The 27,367-nt window shown below is 42.6% G+C and overlaps 2 protein-coding genes across 5 annotated transcripts; one reads left to right on the top strand and one right to left on the bottom strand.

Annotated features, from left to right (window-relative positions):
- Nucleotides 1-1,969: 1,969 nt before the first annotated feature.
- On the bottom strand, nt 1,970-19,265 carry LOC116694517 (zinc finger homeobox protein 3). Its single transcript, XM_032524242.1, has 11 exons — nt 18,940-19,265; nt 14,910-16,614; nt 14,287-14,825; nt 13,911-14,124; nt 13,182-13,289; nt 12,913-13,049; nt 12,468-12,578; nt 10,789-10,939; nt 5,915-10,611; nt 5,112-5,777; nt 1,970-4,978 (listed from the first exon to the last, which is right to left on the bottom strand). Exons 2-11 carry the CDS (start codon nt 16,576-16,578, stop codon nt 4,862-4,864), a joined length of 8,409 nt encoding a protein of 2,802 aa, XP_032380133.1. The 5' UTR covers nt 16,579-16,614; nt 18,940-19,265; the 3' UTR covers nt 1,970-4,861.
- Nucleotides 18,454-27,356, top strand: gtf3c6 (general transcription factor IIIC, polypeptide 6, alpha). Of its 4 annotated transcripts, XM_032524249.1 has the most exons (7): nt 18,454-18,567; nt 24,816-24,849; nt 25,287-25,367; nt 25,491-25,554; nt 26,002-26,046; nt 26,136-26,243; nt 26,464-27,356. In XM_032524249.1, the coding sequence occupies exons 2-7, from the start codon at nt 24,826-24,828 to the stop codon at nt 26,592-26,594; spliced, it is 453 nt and encodes a 150-aa protein (XP_032380140.1). In that variant the 5' UTR covers nt 18,454-18,567; nt 24,816-24,825; the 3' UTR covers nt 26,595-27,356. The 4 variants fall into 4 exon arrangements, with proteins under 4 accessions (XP_032380140.1, XP_032380139.1, XP_032380141.1 ...); XM_032524248.1 differs by lacking the exon at nt 18,454-18,567 and having other exon boundaries at nt 24,661-24,849; XM_032524250.1 differs by lacking the exon at nt 18,454-18,567 and having other exon boundaries at nt 24,764-25,012.
- The last annotated feature ends 11 nt before the right edge of the window (nt 27,357-27,367 follow it).

Raw genomic sequence — 27,367 nt, 5'->3', positions numbered from 1 at the left:
GACTGGGAGGGTAACAGTGTGGATGGGGGATGGTGAGGGGTCACAAAAAAAAGTGTAGGCCTTCATGTAGAGACACCAAAGAATGACAAAAAACAGAAGTAATTTTGTAAGCTATATCAGCCACCCTTTCTACAGAGGTCTAGTGATATAAAGACAGATTACACAGGGTACCTCATAACTAGGATGCAGGCGATCGGTATAGGAAGTCTTTCTGTTGTTTCCACAAAATCAGAAAGACAATTTCACTCATTTTTTTACTTGTTTACAGTACAAAGAAGGCACAGAGGTTTTGCAGCAGAATGTAGGAATTATAAATAGTGTATTTGCGCTTGCAGGCTAGCTCTGCCACATGATTGATTAGGATGGTGTGACGACCATTAAAAAGTCATTTAAAAGATGGATAGGGACCACATTTCCAAATAAAAACCACTTTATACCTGATGAAGTGCTGAACAAACTCCTTCAAAGACATTTACTGATTACTCTCGGTGTGTGAGTGAGTGTAATGTGGGAAGCACCCATTTTCTGTGTGTAGGTCTGCATCAGCTGGGGAAGATACCAAAGCAATCTTCAGGACACAGTTGAGGAGTGGGTGGTAGTGTCCGCATTTTTAAAACTAAAATTAGATCTCAAAGATTAAAAGAAGCAGCATGATGCTCATTTGGGAACAGATGTAATCTATCTGCATATGCACAATGTCACAAACAGGCCTACACACACACTGATTGAAATTATCTGATAGCACAGCGTTGCTTTGACTAAAGCCTTATCCAAAGAGGCAGAGCTGTGTCTAAATGTGCGAATGTATTTCAGCTCTGTCTCTTTAACTCGGGACTCCACCATAGCAGCATGCTTTGGGATTCATGCATAAACATGAGCTGGCCTTTCAGCTCTCTCCTCACATAACCAATCTAAATCTAAATGAGCCCCCACTACAGATACACCAGCAGGCAATGACATTACACCCCCCCCCCCCCCCAGCCCAACCCCCTACTCTACCCTACTACCCCAGCGACACATATACACCAGCAGGCAATAATTTCACGCCATCTCTCAAAGTCCCCCCCACCCCCCACCTCCTCAGCGCACACACTCGTACCCCCTTTTTGCCGCAACCCCACCAGCTGCACAGTACTCATTTGATTAAGAGGGGGAGGACAGAGAGAAGGAGAAATGGTGGGGGATCACTTTATCGGGATGACTTTCTAAGATGACTATCATCAGCTACGAAGCTATCTTAAGCCCTCTTCTGTGTTTACTTTCTATTGTTCTCCCCATGTATCTGTGTGTCTGTTCCCTACCTTCAACCCCAATCAGAACAGTTTCACAGATACAGTATATTGCCTCAGTTGTCGCATTCATGTGTAAGGGTTAAATGAATGGCTTGCCGCTACGGAACAAGGAGCAGACACCACTCTGTGCTGGAAACTCTTGGTCACATTGGACGACACATTCTTGCATTGTAGTTTTTTCTCTGGCGAGTTGTCACATCAACCACTGGAAGGTTTTACACACAAAAAGTAAATTCAACAAAATAAAATCTGTTCTGCAAACCTATGCTGTGGTCTAAAATGTTGCATATGAATATCTGAGTGTCCTAAATGTGCTGTGGTGCACAATTTTACTCCCCTTTCTCCCAGAGTCGTAAAACACATTATCATCAGAAGCAGCAGTGTAATTCATCCGAGGTCGTTAATATTCATCATATTATTTAGTCACAAAGGAAACTCATCTGGCTGAATGTCACAAATGTAATTAATGAAGTGACCCCAGAGGTCATGGCTCTTTTCACCAAACGCCTTCCACACATTGCTGTTTCTCTCTCTCTCTCACACACAAAAACACAAACACACACACACACACACACACAAAACCTGGAATATGAAACACAGATATAACAGGCAGACACATACCACATCATTCATAAAATGGCTTCTCTTGGTTAGACCAAAGGGATGAGACCAGAGCATGCACCAAAGCAGACTTTATTTAGCTCAGTGGAGTATGGGAAGGGAAAGGAAGAGAAACACACACCAGTAGGGGAAAACTTGGGAAGGAAGAATATAGAGACACACTAAACCACTGGAGCAGGACATAAGGACAGGTGCACATCACAGGTATCTTTTTGGTCATCACTATGGCAACAACATATCCAGAAAAAATAAAAGAATAGTTTTACCTACAGTAAGGATAACAGAGTCCCTTCAGCATAGAGGACCCCAATATGTACATCTTACAGTCACTAAGATCAAGAGAGTACGACAAATTAAATTTAAAATAATCAGTATACAAAAAACTGCCTTTGTGGTATTTGGAATGCACATTTCTGTACAGAAGAAAGCTCATTGGTATTGTCGTAAACATTGGTTAGTTTAAGAACAAAACATGACAAGAGTTAGTCAGTCCACATCCTTTGGAAAGTTGGCTGTGATGTCAGTCTGAGTTTAGCAAAGCTGTTTTAGCTGGACAAATGGACTAGAGACATTGCAACATAGAAAGACTGACACCATACCAGTGAAAGGTTCAGGGCTAAACTCCTTCAAATAGCTATGCAGTAGCTCCATAAGTATTGAGAAGTTAATGCCCCAAGCAGGTTTCTCTAAAACTGGAAGCTTAAAAAATATTTCTGGTATTACGAAAGCCATTTTTTTCATCTTCTGAGTAGGGGTAATTCATAGGATACTGAAAAACAAACCTGATGGAATAGAGCCCCACATGTCCATTTGTTTTCAACATAGGAGCAGTTTATCAACAGCATCACAGTTATCATTACAGTTTGTAGTCATTAAAGCCTAGTGGTAAAGCGATCAGAGCATGCATCTTTCTACAGTATCGTTAGAAACTACAGTACATTAGCAGCAAACTGGACATCCTTAAGGGCTGAAGTTCAACACTATGGTAAAAAAGAAAGAAAATAAACTGCAACATTTCTCAAGAGAAGTAAAACTCTTTAACCGCTATATTACAGACTGCCATGGCTCTAGTTTGGGGTTTTGGTTACAGTCTCCAGTGTGCTTATGAGAGGCAGAAAACAGTAGCTTAGATATAGGGACTCCTTCCTTCTTTAAAAACAGCAATACATCGTCAAGTAAACAGTAGCGCTTATTTTTGTAGGTCATTGGTTAAAGTATCATTACGTCTTTGGATTTTTGTCTTAAAGCATTAATTATTGTTTAGCTATTATTGTTATATTATCATTATTACAGTTAGAATAAGGACTGGTTGCAAATGAACACAGGAAGAAAGGTAGAGAGCAAAAGAGGAAAGGAGGGAGAAAGAGGGAAAATAAATTAAGTGTACAAAAATAACATTGATAACAGCCAAAGTTTTTCTCAGCTTTCCGCAGTAGCTCCCTATCTATAAGTGAAAAAGGGAGCCATGTCTCAATCATCCAATGAAGTCTTGAGTCAACCATACAAAAGCTAAATACTGTACATTTACCCCTCACACTATTAAACACTTTAGTTTCAATAAGGTTTTTGTCACAATCTATTACTCAGTGGTGAAAAGCTCAGATCTTTAAAATACAGATGTTTTGTTGATATCTTTAAATACTTAGTCCAAGGTTAAACCATGCCTGTTCTGTTTTAAAAACAGAAAAATACAGTATTAAGATCACATTTGAAGCAGAGCCATGTTGAGCTGTTGACCTGAGCATAGAAAGCTTTACATTAATCACATAACATTGGTCAGCCATTGGTATATTCAAATAGAACGGAAAGGCAGTAAGTCACCTTGCCAGAACATATCAAAGCTGTCATAATCTTTTCATAATCATGACACTATTATATCGAAGCAAGACAGTTTATCTCAATCCATAAGATTTATATTAAGAAACTATTACTAAACACACACAATGTAAATTTGAGTTTGGTTAAAGTTTTCATTTACAGTATAATGGTTGAGTGCTATAAAAAATAGTTTGCCCCGTTCAGGACAAACTGGCCTTCACGTTCTGTGCTATTTGGGCTGTTATCCACTAAAGGAACATAGATGGTGTACATGTACAACAGAAGACTCATCATTGGCTTGTGGAAGGTGAAGCTGCAGTCTGGCACCGTATCAGTTTATTGGTACTCGGCTTACTTTTGCCAGCTGCAGATCTCACCCATTCGCTGTACAGACGTCAGCTCTGCAGTTTGTTATTGAAAACAAACATGTTGAAACTAAATCCACAGACATGTAAAATTTTGGTTACGAGCTTTGGAATCTGAGTCAGTCTTTACAAAAGCTCTATGTGAATACCTCCATCTATTTTTCTGTCTTTTTTTTTTTCATCCACTGTTAACTGCTTTGTTTTTCTTCAAGTTTATCTTTTGGAGCTCTCTATTTACACTAAAATCTCTTTGACAATTTCTTTTCCAGCCTCTTACAGACTGGCACAACATGCTACACAGCTAGTCATTAAGCACTGTCTGGTGGAGGGCTCACTGTAAGTCTGTCATGCAGACTGAGAGGTAGACTGCAGGTCAAGCTGGGCAGTGAGGTCACATACTTGGAGAATGCTCTTTGGCCTCTGTGGCATCTGGTTGGTTTCTTATCAAGGTGGTGTTTGGTTGTAGTAAGGTGTCTGACGGATAGGGAGAGGGACTCTTTTCAACAAGAAAGAACAGACCAGGAAAGAGTTTAAGAACAATATGAAAAGAGGAAAGCTGTGGTGGAGACAACTTGGTTATGCTCTCTCCTACTTTCAGTTGAGAGTTTCTCTTTGGGCCACTGTGGCTCAGCATCTTTGGGGTGTTTAGGTTACAGGTTTGGCAGCGAAGTGGAAAAGGTATATGGTTGGAGGACAATAGCAGGTACAGGAGAGGTTTTGGGGAGAATGTAGTAGAAGGAAGCAAAGGGACCGCAATCTGCCCCTCTACGCTCTGTCTCTTTCCCCTGCCCCTGCGGACAGCTCCGACTGCTCCCTCTCAGCAGAATCAGAGCTCAGGCTCCTGGCCCTCTTCTCCTTGGCTCTGGCATTCTGGAACCACACCTGCAAAAAAGATTTGTTTGTAAAAATGTGCTATTGGCCTTAAAAGACTTAATTGTTCTGAAACTACTGTTTTTAATCTTTAATACATTCAGATCAAACTGCATTTTATCATTTATGAATATCTGAAATGTACCTGCACCACTCGGTGAGGCAGTCCCAACTCTTGGCCCAGTCTCTCACACTCATGTCTGTTGGGGGTACGGTGGCTCCTGTAGAAGTCTCTGAGTTGGAGTACTTGGTAGTGGCTCATCTGTGTCCTTTGGCGCTGCTGCTGATGTTGGTGCTGTTGCAGACTTTGCGTCTCACCCCAATATGAACTTGGTCCCCCAGATCCCTCAGGACTAGGAGACCCTTGGTAAGCCATACTGGAACCTTCCTCACACTGGTAGTCCTCATCGTCTTCATCGTAGTCATCATCCTCCTCTGGGTTATTTAGATCAGTGGTTGAAGAAAAAGAGGTCACAGGTGTCTTTATAGTTAATTCTTTGTTAGTGATGACATAGCCATGGTTTGGGATGAGGTTGGAGGAGATAGATGGGCCTGGTCTGTCCATGACAGATGACATAGCCATCCCAATCTGTCCATTGGATCCATTACTCATTGATAAGTTGTAGCCTGCTCTTTCAGCTTCTGCCCAATGGCGAGACCTCATATGGGCATCCAAAGCACTTTTCACCTTGAAGAGAGCCCTGCAGAATGGACAGCGTAGGTGGTTCAAACCCAAGCTGAAACTGGATCCTGGCCCCATTGACCGAAACTGCCCTTTTCTCTCTCTGGCTCGTGTATTCTGAAACCAGACCTATAAAAAGGAAAGACCAGCATGTTTTAAAATTTGAGATACACAAAGGCACAAATTCCTTTGCTATGCTTAGATTTCTGTCCCTCTCTCTCAAATAATTTACACATATTCAGACATAACAAACAATCATAAAATACCTGAACCACACGTCTTGTAAGGCCTACATCACGTGCAATCCCTTCCAGGACTCCTCTGGTGGGGTTAGAGTCCATGCTGTAGCGCTGATACAAGACTTCAAGCTGTTCTGGGGTGATGGTGGTTCTCTGACGCTTATCCCTTCGGTGCTCCTCCTCAATCTCTCTACTGCTTCTTTGGCCTTCAAAACTGGTCTCTGACATAAGCTTTGAACTCTGCTTAACAGGTGTCAGGGAACTTTGAGAGAGGCTGCCGAGGGTGTTAGTCGAGTGATCAGAGAGTGTGTTCTTAATTTGCATGCTATTTAAGTGTGAAATCATAGGATGTGTGGTATTAGGGTGCATCTGGGAAATAGCGCCTGAAAGCATTTGGCTGGCCATCAGGGAATGGTTGGCATGGAGCATCATGTAAGGCATAGGTCGGTCTGTGAACCCAGTGTGGAGAAATTGGACCTGGGATTGAGCTGCCAGGAGGTGCCTGGTCTGATGCTCCTGCCACAGCTGGACTGAGGGCAAGGACACTGGGCAGAGACTGCACTGGAACTGAGTCTGGGTTTGGGGTTGGAGATGGTTTTTTGGCTGGGTTTCAGTGGATAGGCCAGAGGTGGCACCAGGCAGCCGAATGTGGCTTGTTTCAGACTCTGGAGCGAGTGATGTATCAGCTGGCTTTTCAACAGCTTGATCAGAAGGAGGGCTGTGCGCATGGCCCTGGCCGGAATGAGCTGTGGGCGCAATGGGTACTGTTTTTTGTGAAGTGGAGGAAGAGCGAGGCTGGGTACTTTCTGGGGTCCCTTTTGGCTGCAGATTGGGCTCTTGTTGTGGAGGGGACCCTATTTTTATGGCCTGAACAATTTCCTTACGTTGGATGTCTGCATCTGCATTTCCATCTTTAGTTTGAACAAGAGCTGAACTCTTGTTAAGCGGTGGAGAGATTGTGTTATCTTCAGGTTTCCTAGTGAGAGGTGTTGGTTCACCTTTGGCTGTTAGATGCTCACTTTCTGTGCAGTGAGAGGAAGAATCAAGGACAGGTGAGTCAGGGTTTGTGTAATACTCATAAGTCAGATCCATGGAGTTTTCATTCTGAGATTCACTTTGTCCTTCATCCCCACAGCTGTTATTATCATCATCATCATCATCATTCTTGTAGCAGCCGTTTCTCGATCTCTGACTGTTGTCAAGCTTGTTCTTCCCCTCTAACCCATTGTCAGCCCCCCGGTCTTGATTTTTGCGGGCTCTTTGCCTAGCATTTTGGAACCATACAACAATTACTCTGTTCGGAAGCGACAACAGAGAAGACAACCTGTCATATTCTTCCTCTCTGGGGTAGGGGGTCCCCTCAAACACCCCCTGCATGGTTTCCAGCTGTTGCTCTGTGAAGCGGGTTCGGGAAGAGCGTCTGCCTCTATGGGGCTCTCCTCTCTGGAGGTCTGCTGTCTGGGCCTGTGGGGAGGGGATGGCTGGAAGGCCCGGAGACACCGAACAAGGGGAAAGTGTCAGAGGCAGGTTTTGTGCTACTTCCTCTCTGGATTCCTCCAGGGCTATGGTTGGGGGGTTATTAAAATTGTAAGGGGAATCCTTGTCCCGCTGGCGCTCTTTAAATAGGGTGTTGCGAAACCAGTGTTTGATGACTTTATGAGGCAAACCAGACAGAGCAGACATCTTGTTGATCTCTTCATCACTGGGTAGGCTGTTAATATCAAAGTGTTTCCTCAGAACAGTCAGTTGCTCCTCTGAGATTCGGGTTCGGGTTCTCTTACCTTGTTGTTCAAGTATTGTTGGGCTAACTTGGGGTTGCTGTCCTGTTTGGATAGGGCTGAGTTGGCATGGTTGACCCAACAGCGCAGGATTGAGCTGTGGAGGCTGACCTTGCAAAGCTGGACTGAGCTGTGGTTGTTGCCCTAGTAGGGCAGGGTTGAGTTGAGATTGGAGTTTTGCCAACTCAGGGTTCACACTTGAGTCTAACCAAGGTTGGGGCTGGAGACCCACAGACTGCAGGACTGGAGAGAGGAGAGGTAGGTCCATGGGAAAAGGAATGTGGGGTAGGGGAAGCTTAGGTAAAGGAAGTTGGGGCAAGGAAAGAGGAAGCATTGGTATTTTAGGCAAGGTACGGGGTATGGAGTTAGCTGTGGATGTGGTTGGAGAAGTAGCTGTAGCAGATGTGCTTGGGATGGGTGCCTCTTGTTCAAATTTGTGCGGTTGAGAAAATGCTGGAGAAGGCGGTGCAGGGGCATTTGGTGTTAGGTCTGTACCTGAAGCACATGTTTTGGTTATGGGATCTGAACAAGAGGAAATAGGTGAGGATGCAAGACTTTTAATTTGAGGCATAACTGGTTCCGGTGCTGGTTCTGATTCTGAGGATGGGACTGGGGCTGCAGCTGAAGCAGTTGAATCCCCAGATTTAGGCTGTGTGAGCGGATACATCTGGTCATACTGCATCCTGTATTCTCTAGAAAACCTCTCCAGTGCCGGAGTGGGAAACAGTATCCTATGAATGTACTCCCGGTGGCTTTTTAAAATCAAGGCATCTGAAAAAAGCTTGCCACAATCGCTACACTTTTCTCCTCTTCCACAACATCCTTTCTCTTTGTTTGCAGATTCCTGATCATTCTTTTTCTTTTGAGGCACCTGTTCTATCTCTCCATTGTCCCTTATTCCTTTGTCGTCCTTTTTACAGCCTTCCATCATTCCATCCTGTAGTCCACTGAACTCAACTTTTTCTGAGCATACCTCCATTTTGTTGGTATCAAAGCACTGTTTATCTGGAACCATACGAGTTGATATCTGCTGCTGGTGTCTGTGTCTACTTTGTATATATTGCAGTGCCAACTCATAGCCATAACTCTGCAGCAGGGCTCGGAGAGGCTCCCCATTCACAGCCGCATAGGGCACTCTGGGGGGAGGACACTGCAATCCAAGAAGTTTAAATGAAGAGGAATCAGTTTCCACCTTCTGATTCTCATTTTTAACAGTAGGAACAGGCATTTCTTCTTTTTCTTCCCCAGGACTAGAATTGCTGTGTTCTCCTTCTGACTGGTTGATGGAGGATCCACTGCAGCCAGCTTTGACCTTGGCTTCACACTGCACATTATCCTTTGGTTGGTTAACAATTGAGTTTGAACTTTGTTTTTGAGGTTGTTTCACCTCTATTTGAGGTTGGGACTCCCTTTTAACTTCTGCCTTAACCTGTTCTTTTAGGATAGAGTTAGCAGATAATAACTGACTAAGTTCTAGGCTCTTAACAGCCAATTCTGGGTTAAGATTCATGTCTCCTGACATGTAAAAGGGAAGAAGAAGTTGCTGATGCAGAGAGAGCAAGTTGTCTGGTGCCAGGGAGAAGTGTTGGTTAAGGAGATTATCTGCCCCAAAGGATAGGTGCTGCATCAATTGGGACTGGAGTAGAGCTGTGTGTTGTAACTGGGCCTGGGCCTGGGCCTGAGCCTGGACTAACTGTTGCTGCTGCTGTATTAGCATTAGCTGGTTTCTTGATGCTATAAGTTCTGCCACTCTCTTTTTAGTATGCTTACTGTCAGTATGGTTGGACAGGGTTGGCTGGGCCTCTGCTGCTAAGCCAGGGCCTAAAAGTAAAGAGGTTGAAGAGCTTACTACATCTGGCCTCTTGGTGAAGGGCGAACTCTTGGATGTTTCTCCTCTGGATGCAGCAACCTGAGTGGCAGTAGTGGAGACTGAGACTGGAGCTGCTACACTAGATGCTGGGCTCTGTGGAGCTATGTTCTGGGCAGCACGAGCTCTAGTCTGATGAAGGACAGAGCGAAGATGTATGTCCAGTGTGGAGCTCTGGCTATAGCCCACTCCACACAATCGGCAGCGGTAGGGCCTAGGATCGGGGCCACGGGGAGACTCAGGGGCAGCAACACCTGTGCCAGAGTCCTGTAGGGCTCGTCTGGCCCGGTGTAGATGGGACACAGAGTTATAGTGGACTAGAAGAATGGTTTTCTGCGTAAAGGATTCAGAGCATATTGTGCATTTATAGGGCCTGGTTGGATCCAGATAGCGATCAATTGTAGGGTTAGAGCTCTTTTTGACAGAAGAGCTGGAAGTAGGTTCAGATAGGATGTCTTTCTCTGTTAAATTCTCTTCACCTCCATCCACTTCCCCAACCGTGTCCATCTCTTTTAATTTTACTTCTTCTTCTTTTTGTTCCTCCTTTCCCTCCATACCAAGTGCCTCTTCCTCTACCTGTTCATCCTCATGCTCTCCTGCTTCTTGACCCACTTGAGGTGATAAGCTAAAATCTTGTTGAACTGAGCTCTTAGTATGCTCCATGTATTGAGTAGTGTGAGGCGGTAAGAGTGTATTCTGCCCCTGTGTGTTGTCAAGCTGTGAGTGTGTGTTCTGCATGTGTCTCTGCAGGGCCTCCTGACTACGGCATTGTCTCGAGCAGAGGGGGCACTCTGTCGCCGCCCTCATGGCATGGTACTGCCAGTGCAGTTGGAGCTTCTCCTGAGTGGGGAACGCTAGGCTGCACCTGCTGCAACGGAAACGGTAACCATGGCGATCAGGAAGGGGAGGGGGGTCACCGAGAGGGGAGGAGGGCGGGGAGGAGGGGGGGGTCTGAGTTGGGGACTGAGGAGCCAGTCTGCCATTGGGAGGGTGAGTGGTGTCTTCCAAGGGTGGGGTGAGTAGAGCTGTGACGTCTTTGGGTGCGGCTACATCTCCCTCAGTGTTCTCTACTGAAATTCCTGCAAAATGCATAAAAAAGTAAATACTAATAGTGCATTTTAAATAAAATTATACCAAGAAGACCATGTGTTTTGAACAAATTACCATGACATGTTTGTTTGGTTTGGCATTTATGATTCTTCAATTAACATCTAAATTGATTATAATTGGTCAGTTTTAATATATTTTATACCAACCTTTGTTTTTCTGTGAATCAACCGAGGCACTGGAATCAGCAGTAGCTGTACAATTTGTATTGTTATTCTTGCTTTTTTTATTTTTCTGACTATCATCTGTATGTGGTTCTGTCTGCAGCTGAGGCCGCGGTTCTTCCATGGATAGTGTGACCTGGAAGAAAGAAAATGTGATAGTCTGTCAATTTTGTTAGTTTTTTTTTTTTATTGCCAGTTACACACCTATTCGAACTGAAAAGAAATATGGGATATTACCATATTTTCTTAATCCCACATTATGAATAAAACATTTAATTGTACAGCATAATAGCAAGCAAATATCAACATGTATAAACATGAGGGCCTGCACACCCAGTCCTAATATCATAAAACATTAAAGTGTGAATCTGTAAGTATATCGTTACATCTTGCACCTGCCTGCACAGCAGTATAGACAGCAAGGCACATCAATTTAGTGTATATGTTTGAGATATGTGTGTGTCTGCCCTTCAGCTCCTGTGACACCCTCCAACATGCCCCAAGGGTTTAATAAAACTTTACTGAGCTGAATAATGAATTTATTTAAAATCATTCTTCATATAGAAAAGCTCCATCTCCACTGCTTCGAGCACTGAGAGCAAATACTATATCTATGCGAACAGCTAGCTACCCTTAGGAAAGGACAGACAGCTAAAGATGAGATTTACATGACAAGAGTTTTCTCTGCGTAACAGCTTCATAAGAGAGAAAGAGAAGAACAACCACACGCACACACACACACACACACACACACACACATACACATACACACACACACAACACACACACACACACACACACTGCAGAGAAAACTGAAGGTCAGGCTTAATCTAGAGAACGTAATTGGAAAGCAAGGTACATAATGGCCATCATCACCTCAGTCTGAATTAATGAACCTCAATTACTATCAGAGAGAGAGTGAGGAAGGGGAGGGAGGGATGCAGGACTATGGTGGGGTGTAAGGGGGGTAGAATATGAAAAAGAGAGCGAGCAGGGAGGGAAAAAGTATTGGGCAATGAACAAAAAAACTGCTTCGGAAAGAGAGAGTGAGTAAGGGAGGGGTAACATAAGAAATTGAGAGAGAGCTTGGGAGAGACAGAAAGGGAGGGGCAAGGACAGAGATTGCTGAATAGGAATGATAGGAGTCGCTGGAGGGGGGAGGGAGGGACAGCAGAGGGGAGAAAGGGTGAAAAGCAGTCAGTCAAGTGGAGGCGAAGAGCGCAAGAGACAAAGGCCACTTAGCATACGGGCCAGGGATATGGAGGATGGTGATGTGGATAGATGACCAGTCTTTGTTAGTTGGAGAGACACAGTAAAAAGCATGGGGGCCCCTTTTTAGCTTGACTGCACTTCTGGTAATAGAGGGCTACTTAAACATGCATTATAGAAAGACTGGCTTTTCCCTCACTCAGTCAAATCCTCTCTCTTCCACTCTAAAAGACGCGCATACACATACACACAGAATGCACGGCTGCATCAAAGATGATAGCGGGGAGCTACTTAAACATGCATTAAAAAAGCGCTGCCTTTCTCTCTGGTGCCTTCTTAATGGAATTGTCTCCCTACATTTCACTCTCCCCCATCCCCCATCGCTTTGCCTTCTCATTTTCTTTTGCTTCCTGACAAACGCAAATACAAACAAATACACACTTGCATACACTTACTGTGCTGATGAGCTTGTCTACACAATCCTGCGCCACACTGTGCACATGTGAGAGATGCTGTCGAAGGTGTGTGTGTGGGAGTAAAACCTGGCACAAAGGGCATTGGACAGTCTAAAAAAGTTAAAAGAAGAAAAGAGAGAGAAGTGAGAAAAAAATGGTTAAAAAGGTGTCAGATTAGAAGGCTTAAAGAAAGCACTGATGTGCTGAGTTTGTGGAATTACACTAGGACAGCATTTAATGTGTCTGTTGTTACATTTTATATTCACCTCAACATACCTAAATTATTAAATAATGATAATGTATACTTTATTAATACCGCAAGGGGAAATTACAATTTAAACTCTGTTGTTATTATTACACACAGGCCTGAATTACACACAAACATGCTCAGTACCTAAACATGCACTAATGGAGAGATGTCAGAGTGAGCGTGTTAACTGCTCACCTGCTGGTTCTCATGTTGCTGGTGTATTCTGGGGCGTTTGGTTGAGATAGCGTTTTCCACTTCCTCACATCCAGAGGATCGACGCTTGACTGAGGGCAATGAGTCCCTCTTTTCTCTTTCCTTGTCACGAGTTTCTTCTTCAAGTAAAAATACACATGAATATGGAAATGAGATTATATTTATGTAATATATTATCATGCTGTCATTTGAGTTAACTATAATATGTTGTACAATGCGTTGAATTGTTTTGCACATTGAAGCAGCCATACCTTTCTCCTCAGAGATCTGCTTCACCCCCAAGTTACAAGTGTCTTTGGTTGTGTCCAAAGGACTAGTGGTGGTCTCACTGGAAGTTTCTATATCCTCGCTGAGCTCTCCTGGGAGTGGACACAACAAATAATTACGTTACACAAACATTGTGCTTCAAACAATATGTTCCTTTAAAACCTTTAAAAAAAACAACAACAATGTCTTTGGTCCAAACTTCATTCTTCTTGCTTGCCTCCATACACTATTGATCAAGTATTGATTCTCCATTAGATTCTCCTCAGGGGTGGAGTAGACATAATATGGACTTACAAACAATCAGTTCACCTCAATAAATCTTAATCCGCACATAGACAAATCACAGGATAGACTTAGTTTACAACTGAAGTGTTGAACTACTAATTTTAGATGTTGTGCCAGTAATTCACACGCTCCAAGTGATGTGTTTTATCTTAAACAGAATGCAGACTGGTGACTAGCCTCCGCCTCCTCCATTCTTATCCAGGAGATTTGTATTGGTCCGTTGATTAGCAGGTGTTAGTTAGCTGTTGTCAGGGGTTATTGGGGATATAACAAGGATGTGTATTGACAAATCAATTTACTTGGTCAATATCTCAGCAACAGCCATTACTCATTTTCTCACTCTTTTCATCTTAATCCCCTGTCTGCTCACTGATGTCAGCAAACACATCAAATCAAATCAAATAAGGCCGCACAGTTCATATTCTCACCTGTGACACCATCAGGGCTTTTCCTGATGGTGAAAATGGCTGCCAGCTCCTCTCCGCCTAGTGGCTGCAGCTGTAGTAGCCCTTCCCTCTGCTGATGGGTTGGGGTTTGACTGTGTTTCAGTACTTGGAGTTTAGAAGAGGAGGAGTGGTTGCATAGGAGACAATGGAACAGCCACGAACCTCCATCAACCTCACCATCATACTGCTGCAAGAACTAAAAATAATGAGGTAGAAAAAGTAAATAAAGTAAAAGTAAATAATAGGTTGGAAAACAGCTTATAAATCTAGTCTGATTATCATGGATTGTTGAATACGTATTTGTTTAAAATGCTGCTTGCATGTCCTAAGACAAAGTTATTATTGAGAGTGTACTGACTCGGTAAACCCGGACGCTGGCCTCGTGGTGTGAGCTGAGGGAATGTCCTCGTAGCTTGTCCAAACTGCTGGTCACGTAGTCACACAAGTTGCATCTCAGCTGGACGGGGTTGCCCTTAGCAATAAGGGATGCCCCCTCCTGACCCCTGTCCCCACCCTCCTGGAGGTGAGAAGCCAGCTGGTACCGGGTGCGGTGTCTGTCAGTCTGGCAGTGCAAGGAGAAGTTAGCCCTCAGCGGGGTGGTGTAGCCGCACAGCATGCAGTGGCAGCCACCAGTGACCAGGGAGCACCACTCAGACTGAGGCAGAGAGCGCGGGGCGTTCAGGTGCTGTTCCACAGACTCTAAGCTGTCGGACGAAAAGCAGGAGCAGACAAGGCATTGAAACATGCCCTGGGAGAGGGGTTCAGTGGGGGACAGAGACAGGGCTGGAGGGGGAGAGGGGGAGGGGGAGGGCGAAGGAGTCAGTGTAGACCCAAGAGTGACCGGCTGATCTGTGACTTGTTGACTGGTCAGTCGCATGTTCAGGGAGAGCTCGGCACCTAAAACACAGAGGGATCTCCTGTAAGAATATCCTAATTTTTTTTTTGTAAAAGTTGGAATACACCGAGAGACACATTACTCACCTGTGTTTTGTAGGTGTTTGAGCTGCGGGCCAAGACTCCTGCAGTGAGACAGATAGTAACCTCTCTGGAGCCGTAGCATATTATGTGTGTGTTTCTCGCTGGTGGTGTGTATGCGCAGGTTGCGGGCAATGCTGGTCTCATAGTCGCACACATCACACCGCCACCGCTTACCATGAGAGTGGGTGTGTGCAGCTGGTGTGAGCTTGGCGGGCTGGGTAGTAGGCGTGGGAATAGAGAGTGGGGGCTTGTATGTGGGCTCATCCGCTGTGTGGCCGTCTGAGGAGCTGCTATTGTTGGTAATGTTGGAAGTGTGCACGTGACCATTAGAGTGTCCCCCATTTTGAACATTATTAAGGTGTTTATCCGACTGCATGTGTATGCTGAGGTTGCCTTTCGATGACGTAGCATAGTCACACACCTCACAGCGGTAGGGCTTGTAGCCACAGGCGTAAGTTTCACCACGGGCCAAGCGAGGATGGGGTTTCCCCGAACTGCAATATCCACACACACCTCGTGTTGAACCGCCACACACACACTTTCCCCCAGAGGCGCCACACACACACTGGCCTCCTGTCTCCGGATGTTTCTCTTTCATGTGGGCTTGCAGTGTATGCTGAGACTTATAGTGCCAGTTACACTTGGGGCATTTCAGTGTCTTGCAGGAGTTGCGTGAGTGCATTATGGTCATGTGACTGGTCAGTGAATTAGGAGAGAGCTCTTGGTTGAGGTTTTTAAGGATAGCTTCTTTCTGTTCTTCTTCTTTGTCTCCCTCGTCATCCACATCAGTGTCTAACTGGCTGTCATTTGGTTCTGGAGCTTTGGCACAATCTCCATTGAAAATGGAAGAGTGAGGAACCCCTGTCGGCCCATCATCCTCAGCAGGTGTACTGGCAGGCTCCGTACCTGCCAGTGGAAAAGCCGGAGTAGACTGCTGGGATTTAAAGCTCTGCGGAAACCCAGAAATCCAGCCCTGATCTCCCTTAATGTCTTTTACCTCTGTCTCGCTCAGCAGGGCAGAAGAAGAGGACGGACAAGTGAAGTGCTTTGGAGATGTGGAAAGAAAAGGGGAGGACTTTGGAGAGGTGGAAGGAGTGGGGGAGGGCTTTGGAGAGGCGGCTATTTTGCTGTCGAGTGTGCCACTGGCCTTCGCAGTGCTGGAAGAAGAGCTGTGCTGGCTCTGTTGAGGTAATAAAGAACATTTGGATTTGGTTTGGCTTTGGTTTGAGATGGCCTCCTCCTCTTCCTTCTCCTCCTCTCCGCCTCTGCTGCTAAGGGTTGCTGGGAGGCCCCCTGTAACTGACGCCTCTCCCACACCTACATGTACCTCCCCTTCTTCCTTCCTTTGCCCTGACAAATGTCCCTCCCCGAAGTTTTCCTTCATCCCCTGCTTTTGACACGCTCCATTCTCCTGCAAATGTAGGCCTCCTTCTTTCTGCTCACCTCCCTGGGTCTCTTCTCTAGCCTGGGACCCCTGTGCGCCCTCCTCCTCCTGCTGAGGCAGAGTAAGGGACTCTTTGGCAGGGGCCATGGCTGAGGTATGAGAGGATGACCCCTGCTCCGGAATGACCGCTAGGGTCTGGAGAGGAAGAGATAAAGCCTGGGGACTGAGGTCAGTATCTCTCTCCTCTCCTCCCCCTCCATCCCCTCCTCCTCCCTCACCGCTGTCCATACCAGAGGCTACAGCTGCCACACATTACTGCCCGACCTGTGTTTCAGAAAAGAGAAGAATAGAGCAGGACAGACAGAGACAGAAGAAAAGTGAAAAAGAAGAAAAAGGACAAAATGAAATACATGAGTCATGTTAATAATATTGCATAACAGTGAAGGCCATTGATTACAGTCCCTGGATAGCGTCTGTTCAATACTGCCCTCACAGTGCGCAATACAGAGGCTGGTTATTCAGGGGTTAGCCTTAGCCCTTAATGGGAAAATCAATAGCATGAGTGCTAAACTAGGTAGAGGAATGCGGGTAAAGGCTACGTAGGAGGTCTATAATATTCCTCAGGGGATAGGATTAAAAAAAGAACTGAATGCTTCTGAGCTAAAGGGCTTCCACTAAATTGCCACACTTAGATAAAAGCGGATAAAAGAACAGTTTTCAAAGCCAGTGTATCGGTCTCTACATCTTTCGTTGTGCATTGGTACAGAGATATTATGAGAGGAGACTGGATCTCTGTTTAGCACAAGCCATTTTACGACATGCAGTGCAAACACAGGGGTGGTCACAATACATTAACATCTGTATAATCTAATTTAGTCCAAAATACAAAATACATGTACGAAGCTTTTTTGAATGAATTAAACTAATTTTTGTCAAGATTTCAGACATGTGTGTTACAGTGCAGTGTATTACATTTCTCGTCTCCCTATTGTATGTGTAGCATTGGGTACACCTCCTGTAAGTCCCATTGTTTGCATACTAAATACACAAACACTGAAGCAATCATGTACATTAAAATAATTAATCTCTTTTTGCAATAAATGGAAACTTTATGTATTATGCATGTACAATCAATAATGGTGGAGTGGTTAAAAAAACAATGTAAAGCAAATTAATCTCTATTTCAAGCTTGCATTTCCTTGGCTTTTGGATACAACATTTTATCATGCATGAATGACCATAAACATTTAAGTTAATCATTAAAAATGTTCCACTACGGAGACTTTCTAAAAGATAAATCGGGCCTCTCCTCCTCCTCCTCTTCTGTTTCTAACTGACAGATGGATGCCAGATGAGACAGATACATCTCTCTTACTCTGTGTGTCCCACAATCTCATTACTGACCTTTTTTTTTTTTTTTTTTTTTTTTTAATCAAGGAGAGACCTTAATGTACCCTTTCACCTTCTCCTTCAACCACCAAACCAACCCCCTCCTGCTGAAACACCCTCTCTCTCCTGCAGCCACCCCCTCTCTGCACCTTAAAGATATATGGCTCATATCGGCACTCTGATTGTACTTTAATGTACTGTGTTTATGTCACAGGCCACAGACCCTTGCCCACTGCAGCTGTCCACTGTCCCGCTGGATAGTGCTGAGGGGCTAGCCTGCCTGCCAGCAGCTGAGAACAGTCTCTAATCTGATAAAGATTTTCATTTACACTGCAATCAATACCCTGTGTCTATCGGCAATGTAACTATTTATACAAACATTCCTGGCTCTCTATCGATCACAAGTGCAGGAAACCATCATTTTACAGCGTGTGTGGACATCTACTGTATGTGTGTTAATGTGAGTAAATCCTCTTGTGCACTGCAAACTAATTCTCATAATCTTCACCTGAAATCGTACATTTGATTTATAGAAATATGAATCCACAAAACATATTTTTTATAATCAATACAACAAAACATCCAACAACAAAGTGTGTCCCCTGAATCTCTATGTTAGGGTGTGTGTGTGTGTGTGTGTGTGTGTGTGTGTGTGTGTGTGTGTGTTGTGTGTGTTTAGAATAGAGAGAAAGGAGTGACAGGGGTGTGAGGGGGAGAGAGAAAGACACATAGAGAAGAGTTGTGTGGCTATACTTTAGGAAAATGCATTTTGTTTGTCTTTCTAGGGACCTGGACAAATAGCCTACAGTTGGACATGGACAAATACTGTTATGAACGCAACTGCTTTGCGTGAGGACCACGCATACAGCCTACGACACCAGTCTCAAGGTAATATCACTAAGTTGTATTTTGCAATATTCTGGGAACCATAATAACGGGACTACTGGAGAATACCAGACGGGCAGCGAGTTGAAGTTCACTCCCTGTCTCTGTCTGTGTTGTCAAGCCACTGACCAACACTCAGCCTCCACACTACTTCAGCCTTTGTTTACAGTGGACCGCACCGTACCACACTCCGATTTAGCGAAACCAAGATAGATCGCGTTCAGTATCCAGTAACAGGTGACTCGATGCACAAGCAGATTAACAAAAGCTCGATTTGTGCGATTTACAGGCTGCGCTAACCAAACACCCATTCCTCTCCACCGCTGGGTTGCTTCCTCCCGTGCCTTTAATATCGTAAACAAATGGAAGACTTACATTTCTGCAGCGGCTCTGGTACAAAGCTCCGTACGCTGAATAAGTAGTAGTCCAGAAAGCAATCGTATAGAGAGCCCACTCATTCCTTATGAATGATCCTCTGCGTTTTTACGGAGCCAGGAGGAAAAATGGGGAGAGGGAGAGAGCAGCGGAGTCCAAGTTGTTACCAAACAACGCTGTAATTAAAGCTACATGTAGGCTGTAGTAAACAGAAGATGGGGGACGGAGGGGTTTGTGCGAGCTCCAGAGGTAGAATGAGTTCTGATCACTGTGGGGGGAAAACACTTGGCTCTTTATTCCTGCTAATTAGTTTCCTTCAAAAAATGGCTGAGATTACGCCCAGTGCGCATGTGCGTAATTGCGCAGACACCGCTAATTAGCCCGTTTGGATCAATAGGATTCCGCGAGAGAGGGTGGGAGGGAGGAGGGAGGGGGAGAGGCTACAGGGCACCTATAGAGAGGACAAGGAGGAGAAGAAAATATTTAAAAAGTATGAGAAATCTAAGCTAAAACGTGGAATTGTTATTATAAATACAATAGTTTCGCTGTAAAAGCCCAGTTATACATTTTAGTCGGATGTTAAGACAAATCCCATGCAGCATTATCTAAAAAATGTAGAGATGAGATATCGCAGAAAAATCTCTAGTTGCACCAAAATACGGGATAATATACCACGAAGTGCACTAATGTCAAAAAAAGCAATATTCACCAAAAAGACACAAAAGGCTTTTTAGTAGAATATTGTGATGCCAGAAAATCTGCTACAAAATGCGACACTGTCACCACAAGCACATTGCAAGGCCCTGGAGGATTATTTTCGGAATGTTATATTGACATTTTGTTTGGGATAAAGCAGCCGTTAGACGCTCACATGTAAGCATTATGTCCCATACTTAAATAATATTTTTTTCATAAAATGTTCAAATTTCCGTGTGATAGCCCACTTGCTTTGAAAAAGTTATAACCATAACCGCAGGTTTTTGGCAGACACTCACGTCTAACAAAGAGATACAAAAAAAATAATGTTTAAAACAAAAGGGGGGGGGGGGGTCTACTAAATATTTTTGAATATACACATATGCATACATAAACATTGCACCATTGGCTGTCTTTGGACTGATGGTTGCAGGTCTGGGTTTTGGGCATTGGTTTGCAGGTTCATTTTCTCAGTTTGGAAAACAAAAACAATATTTAAGCATAAACTGATGTGTTTAGGTCATCACAGAAGACCTTTGGGGTTTTTCTGCTCTGGCCGTCATCCTCGCCACTCGAGTCTATTGTTATGATAATACTATTGTGAATTTCACGCTGGATGTGCAATCTGTCGATCGTCCATATTTTAGAAGGTGAAAACGGCATTTATTTGCAATATCAAATGGTATCTTTTAACTTTATGTTGATTGCCAAAGCTGACTTTTATAAATATAAATTTAGAAAGGTGTGGCCTACAATGTTAAAAAAGAATCCTATGGAAAAGCAATAAAGGAATATTATAACACAGAATATAAAATAGGCTGCAGTAGGGTTACTATCAGCTCACTGTTGCGTGAAACAACCGCATTACAAGGCCACATCGGAATAGTACATGAATATTGATGACATTTCGTTGTGTTCGTTTTGTGAAAGCTACTGGCATTTTGATTTTGTTTTGTTTTTCTTGGTTTGGTCTGATTATATTCCTTGCATTTGTGCAACTGTAAATATAGAATCGATGCATTGGCGATTAGTTACAGTATAATGTTTGTAGAACATCCAATAATTATGTTACGATTTGAAAACGTTTAAAATAATTGTCTGTCTGGCCCATGCCAAGCAAAGATTGCAGGTTATCACAAACATATATCAAGCACTGTATTGTTCTATTTATGCATTCATGGATATTTTTCTTTTGTTGTTTTGATGGCTGCAGTCAGAACGGTGACAGTCATTTTATGAGCAAAAGACAATGACAGTGATTGGTGATATAAATGTAACGTTGGTCCTAGGTGTGTGTGTGTGTGTGTGTGTGTGTGTGTGTGTGTGTGTGTGTGGTGTGGTGTGTGTGTGTGTGTAAGAGAGAGACAGAGACAATTTACCTGCTGTGCCTTTATGGGTTTGAATAATAAGAAAAATGTTAAATGTTAATTGAAGCTAAGGCAATATCTGCTGTTTATGTTTATCCTTACATGTGCATATGATTTAACACTGCAGTGTATTTTAACATATTACATTTGTGCCTTTTTGTGTAAAAAAGATACCTGTAAACAGATGTGAAGCCAGAGGAAAAAACATGATGATGAAGATGTGGTATCAATAATTGGAAACCGCCATTCATTCAGTATTCATATATTCATCATAAACAAATCATCTCAAATTTTACACTATAGTGCTGTGACGCAACAATAAAATTATTTAAAATGATCCATGATTATTTGCATCGCTGGTTCTTATACATTTTTATCTGTATTTGCAATTGCATTTTTTGGCCCCATTTAAAACAATGAAAAGGAATGTGAACACTTATCTGATATCTGCCTTCACGTGGGAGGAATGCGTCATAGACTCATATACACCGAAATACACAATCCTTTCTAAAGCAGTCCTCACATAAAGTCACATTTTTACTGAAAAGAATAGAATGCAATAACTCTCCTGAATAATCTAAATGTACGCTTTAAAAAAATCCAGCACAGATATGAGAGACGTTCTCCATTATGGACACTGCACGTTCATTTCCGTAGTGATGAATATAGATTATTTAACCAATATTAAAGTTCTCAAGTGAGTGTACATTTACATTTACAGATTACACACTTCTTGCATACACACTCCAACAATCACAGGCCGTACTGTAAAACACGCCATGCCCTCAGGTGTATGCCAGGGGTTGTTGTTTTCACTATAATATATAGTTAGCCCTTCCACCAATTTACCCTGTCAGTGTTAATGGGACAATTAGCCACCATGATACCCCCCAGGCAGAACGAGAGCCAAAAGCTCCCCAACTCCAAACTTGTCTTTATGACATTTATATGACAAAATATGGGGGAAGCTTGGGACCCATCTGACACCTTGGAGGGTCCTTAATGTCACTCCTTCCTTTGCCCCCACCCCTTTCTGCCCCAGGGTACGGCACTGAGCGTGAAGTGTAATACATCATGTACAGGAGAGGCTCGTCCAGAAGCAGGAAACTTAGTACTCTGCATCCAAAGCTTCAATGGGGCAACTCTGATTTACACACTATGTCCACTTCAGCGTGACTTAGAATGTAAACTGGCCTTTAGTAGGCCACACAAACACACGTCCAGCTGACATATTCTAACTTGACCTCTCCCTTCATTTAAACCCTTTTTGGTGTCTATAAGTCCCTCTATCTTTGTCTCTGCTTACATTCCCCCTGTCCTTCTTACATCCCCAAGGAGGCAATAACCTCCCTAGCAAGTGTTTCCCCTTGAGCCGTTGTCATAGTAACTTGTGGACTGGTCGACATGACAACCCCACCATGGTCCAGAGATAGATGATAGGCCAGAAATGGGGAGGCAAAAGGCACATGGGGGATTTGCACCCCCTTTAATTTGGTTTGCCTGAATCTAATTCAAAAAAAAAAAATCTCTTTCCAAGGGAGAGGCTTATTCAGCGTCAATCCGTGTTGCATTTATACAGGTATTTACAGACACTGCCGGCATCCAAGCGACTCCACGACTGTTACCTGGCTTTCTCTACGGCACCTGGATGGACCTTTTTTAAAAATTGTAATATTAAAAATATGAATGCCCTATGTTCACAATTCAATTTTTTAAAGAAAATTAATATACATTGTAAATGCACGAAACCTGTATGTTTTTACATTGTGCTTTTTTTTTGGCATTAAATCCAGTCTGCTATTTACGGTTACCATCAAATTCATGAAGAGCAAATGCAGATATCTGAAAAACCATGCAGCATAAAAATATCTACCTATTAAGCCCTCATTTAGACTCCATTTCCTAAATCTGAGGAAAAGAACTGTAGCCGTCCCAGCACCAATTTAGTGTCTTTGTTATCCCTCGAGTTAAACAGGTTCAGTGTTACTGCAGTTCCCTCCATCAGTCTATTACGAAACGGGCTGTCGGTGGAAGAAAATTGAAAGCTTTAATCTCCAACACAATGCAAAATTCCTAGAATATTTACTGAGTACCAAACTGTACATGTGTTAAAAGCACAAGCAAAGTTAATAGTTGACCTATTATATGCACAAATACATTTTTATTTATCCCAACTGTGCTGTTTTTATAATAGGCCCGGATGGTCAGCGCTCAGTGAGAAAAACCGTCCTTATCTCAGAATTCCTGAGCGAGATGATGAATCCCAACGAGCTCCGGGGGTGCTGCCCCTCAGCTGACCCTGATCTCTGACCCCAGTGTAGAGGGTACCAAATTAAAAGAGATACGTCCTATTACAATCGTTATGTACAATTATTAATCAGGACTATTAAATAAATATTATGTTTCAAATATATCAACTGTTTGGAGGTGCCATTGTTTTCTGTTTTCATTCTGTACAAGTGATACGGTCATGTAATTTGCTTATATATGTATATATATATATATTTATATATATATATATATATATATATAAGCAAATTATATAAATATTAAAATATATATGTAAAATATAGGTCTATATACATATTAAATGTTTATTATACATATCAAATATACATGTACATAACAATATGCATTGAGTCTAGTCAAGTATTTTAAGGTAAAAAAATATAAACATTAAATCAAGACAACTGAACGATAAATAAGTTTAAAACATTTCACTTTTCATCCTATGGACTTTATTATTATATTTGTGAAGAATCCTGTTTTAAACTTTGTTCACCAAAAACTGCAATACAACAAGTGTTTGATTAAAAATAAACATGTGTTGTTTGCCAAAATTCAATGGCATTTAACAATTTAATTACCAGAGAATTTCCTACCCCTTAACAACTGCTGAAGACTGTGTTAATGAATCACAAAACGTCTTTAGCCCATAAATTAGATTACATGTCCATAAGATTTCATTATTTTACACTTTACCTCCTAACATAATGATAGAAATACATTTGTAATTACAGACTCCTCAAGTGTGTGTATCAGGAATTTGCTCCGGCTCTGGCCTACCTCATGCCTGTTACAAAGACCTCCAAATTCACTTATGTTCAATAAATGCAATCCTGACAAACAAAACTGTTTTTTGTTTTTTTTTACCTAGTGTGCACTTTGATTATGAATTAGTCATACTTCATATCTGGATTTTTTGTTTTGGATACGTTTGATGTGTGAGCTTGTTTTTGTTGGCTGTGCCTTTTGAAAGATGAATTTCTCCTTGGGGATCAATAAAGTGTACCGTCTCATTTCATCTCATTTCATCTCATCACCTCCGCTTTGGCCTCCTGCAGGAGAACATTAATAACATTAATGTTAGATGTGGATGAGTGTACCTACAGGTAGCCAATATTTAGATCCAGTCATACTCAACCATGAGTAGAACAGACAGACAGACAGATAGACAGATAGATAGATAGTAGATAGATAGATGGACAGATAGATAGATAGACAGATATATAGGGTGGGTCGGAGGGAGGTAGATTTAATTGTTATTTATTCTATTTACAGTTCACTTTAAATGGCTTTGCAAAAAAACATGATGCCACAAAAGAACTGAGCACCAGCGCCCCTCGTTGTTCAGGGCCTGTAACTGAATGTGTGCCAAGCAGAAGAGAAAAAACAAACACAGACGGCTTCACGGGCACCGTACATTCGCGGAAGTTGGAAAAAAAATAAAAAATGATGGGCGATTTCTGTATGTGATGTAAACCCGTAGGATATTGTATTTACGTTAATTGCTATCATTTATCTTTATTCCAGGACTTTCAACATGGAAGATGAATGGGAAGAGGAGGTACGAAATACCACCAGCGTTACGTTACTGGCTTTTCCAGCGTAGCAACATTAGCTTCATGTGGCTAGCATGTTATCGTTAGTTACCGTTAGCCTGGGGGTCCTGATGGGATGAGGACTACCACTGGTTAAATTTCGCCATTATGGTAACTTTAACCTTCCAAGTAAGAGCTTCGGGGACAAACTTCCCCGCTAAACATTGGTTTGGGTTGTAGAGTTAAACTACGTGTGTGGGACTCCCTGAGATATTCATTATCTGGTCCAAATATGGTGTAAGACCCCTGGCGATGTAAAATGTTAACTACATTGTAATTACTTTATTTTATGTTTTCTTCTCTATGCTGTTTTGACTGTTGAAAAATGTAAATTACGTATTATTTGTCGGGAGTGTCGTTGTGTTGGCCTACAATCCCTCTTTTTGTCTTTTCGCTTGTTTAGGAGCAGCTTGTTGTGGTGGAGCTCTCTGGTATAATCAACAATGACTTCCTGTCCAAGTGTCGGGGCACATGCAAGATTCTTGTGAGTATCGGAAAGTAGTGCTTTGTGGTAAAGAAAGAGAAGAAGCCTGGCCATCACGCATTACATCAATAGCTGGTCCCCATCCGCAGCAGTGACTAAATAGCTTTTGTCCATGTGTTCTAGGACATTGACAGCGAGAAGCCCATGATGCAGGTTGGACAATATGTGTTTGCAGGAGAATATGAAGGTAAGACCGCAGCTAAAAATCTAAGGAAAAGCATACAGACTATGGTGTAGCTTAACTTACTTGTGCCTGCTGTTAAAACCAATTTCACTCTCCTGCTCCTTTCTCTCTTCTAAAAATAAGTGGTCATGTTGGAAACATGTCCCTTTACACCACCTCCAAAGAGTTATTTTCTAACCTGAAATGCTGACTTTTGTGGTTTCAGTAATAACGAATTGCCCAACTGCACCCTCAAATCTGCTTATTATAGAGTCAAGAACATTACTAATACCTAATTTTGCAATAGAATGTATGGAAAGAGAGGCATATTTGTTTTAATAAACATGGTTAGTCATAAGGCTGCTGACTATTTTTACCACCTCAAAAGGCCTCCGTGAACTGCTATAATAAATGTTATCATATAAAGGATGTTAAACACACATTTGACTTGCTGTCCTTGCCTCTTGTAAGATGCCTTGGGAACGTGTGTGCTGTTCGAGGAGGGACCACAGAAAGGTAAGGTTCTACATATATTTTCAATGTTTATATAAATTTTTTTCTTTCTTTCACGTATTGTCCATTATGATTTTGACACATGTCTGCAGGAAAAGAAGACAGTGTTCCAGAGCTCAAGTACATGTGCCACACTGTGAAGAAACTTATGATGCAACGAATCTTCCTCGTTGAGAAGAAAGACGGAGAAACCAGCACAGGTCAGCAAGAACAGCGACACTCCCCATGGTGCAAAATCTGTTGTGATCTAGCTCGTCTACTACAGTTATTTAACTTGTGTCTTGTGAAACCCATTCTTATACAATGTTGCTGTTTAGGAGTAGCCTGATCCAACTCTCTTTATATTATGCAGCTTTACAAATAATCCACTTTTCACAACATTGTTAAAAATCTGAAAATGGCCTTTTTGTGTTGTCCCAGCAGGAAGTGGTGATAGTGGTGAACAGATGAACACAACTTATCAGTCCGATGAAGAAGAAAATGCCAAACAACAGGGAGAGACAGAAGATGATATGGGCAACACAGATTTGGAAAACTCAGCAGTGGGCTGAGAAATGGAGGCCTTGGCATATTATGACCTCCCTATACAAGTGCAGAGACACACAAGCATTTGCAAGGCTGTAGGGGACTCCCATGTCTGAAACAGGGAAGTGTCTGTGTTAATGAAAACATCGTGTCGCCATCCTTTTCCAAAAACATGTATTGCGTCTTCTTTACCAGACCTCAAAATAAGTGAATTTCATATTTGATGTGCAACAAAATATGGCTAAATGACACCTAAAGGGAAAACAGTCTTGTACAAATTATAATTTAAATCTTTTCTTTCCACATAGGAAGGGTCTTGGGAAGGACAGTCACAGAAATGTGGCCGCAGACCTCAGCTTAGAAGCTGGACGTCCTTTCATTGTGTTTTTATGATATCATCAGTTTTTGTTTCCTGTGAAAATCATTATGCTGTTTAACCAGCAGAGGGAGAGAAATCTGCTTGAGCTGCAGGGTTATAGTCAGTCAGTTATACATTCAAAGAAGTGAATGAGGAGTACCTGACTTAAAAATACAAAGTCCCTATTTATCTGATTTATGATAAATGTACTTTGATTTGCTATGTTAAAGCCAACAAAAATAAAGTTTTTTTTTATTTTGTGAGTGGCCTCAGTCTTATTGTGTTGTTTTTGTTGTTGATGTTTTGCTTTTGTGGAATTTCTGCCAGAGATGTAGATTTGGCATTTGGTTACAGAGCAAAAGGCTGTCAATCAGGCAATCTATTTTTGTTTTAGCTTTCAAGACTGTAAATAAAATTCTACTGTAGTTTATGGGGTTTGCC

This window comes from Etheostoma spectabile, chromosome 8, assembly GCF_008692095.1.
Source record: "Etheostoma spectabile isolate EspeVRDwgs_2016 chromosome 8, UIUC_Espe_1.0, whole genome shotgun sequence".
NCBI lineage: Eukaryota > Metazoa > Chordata > Actinopteri > Perciformes > Percidae > Etheostoma > Etheostoma spectabile.
The sequence above is the reverse complement of the archived record's forward strand: the minus strand, read 5'-3'. Positions and strand labels throughout refer to the sequence as shown.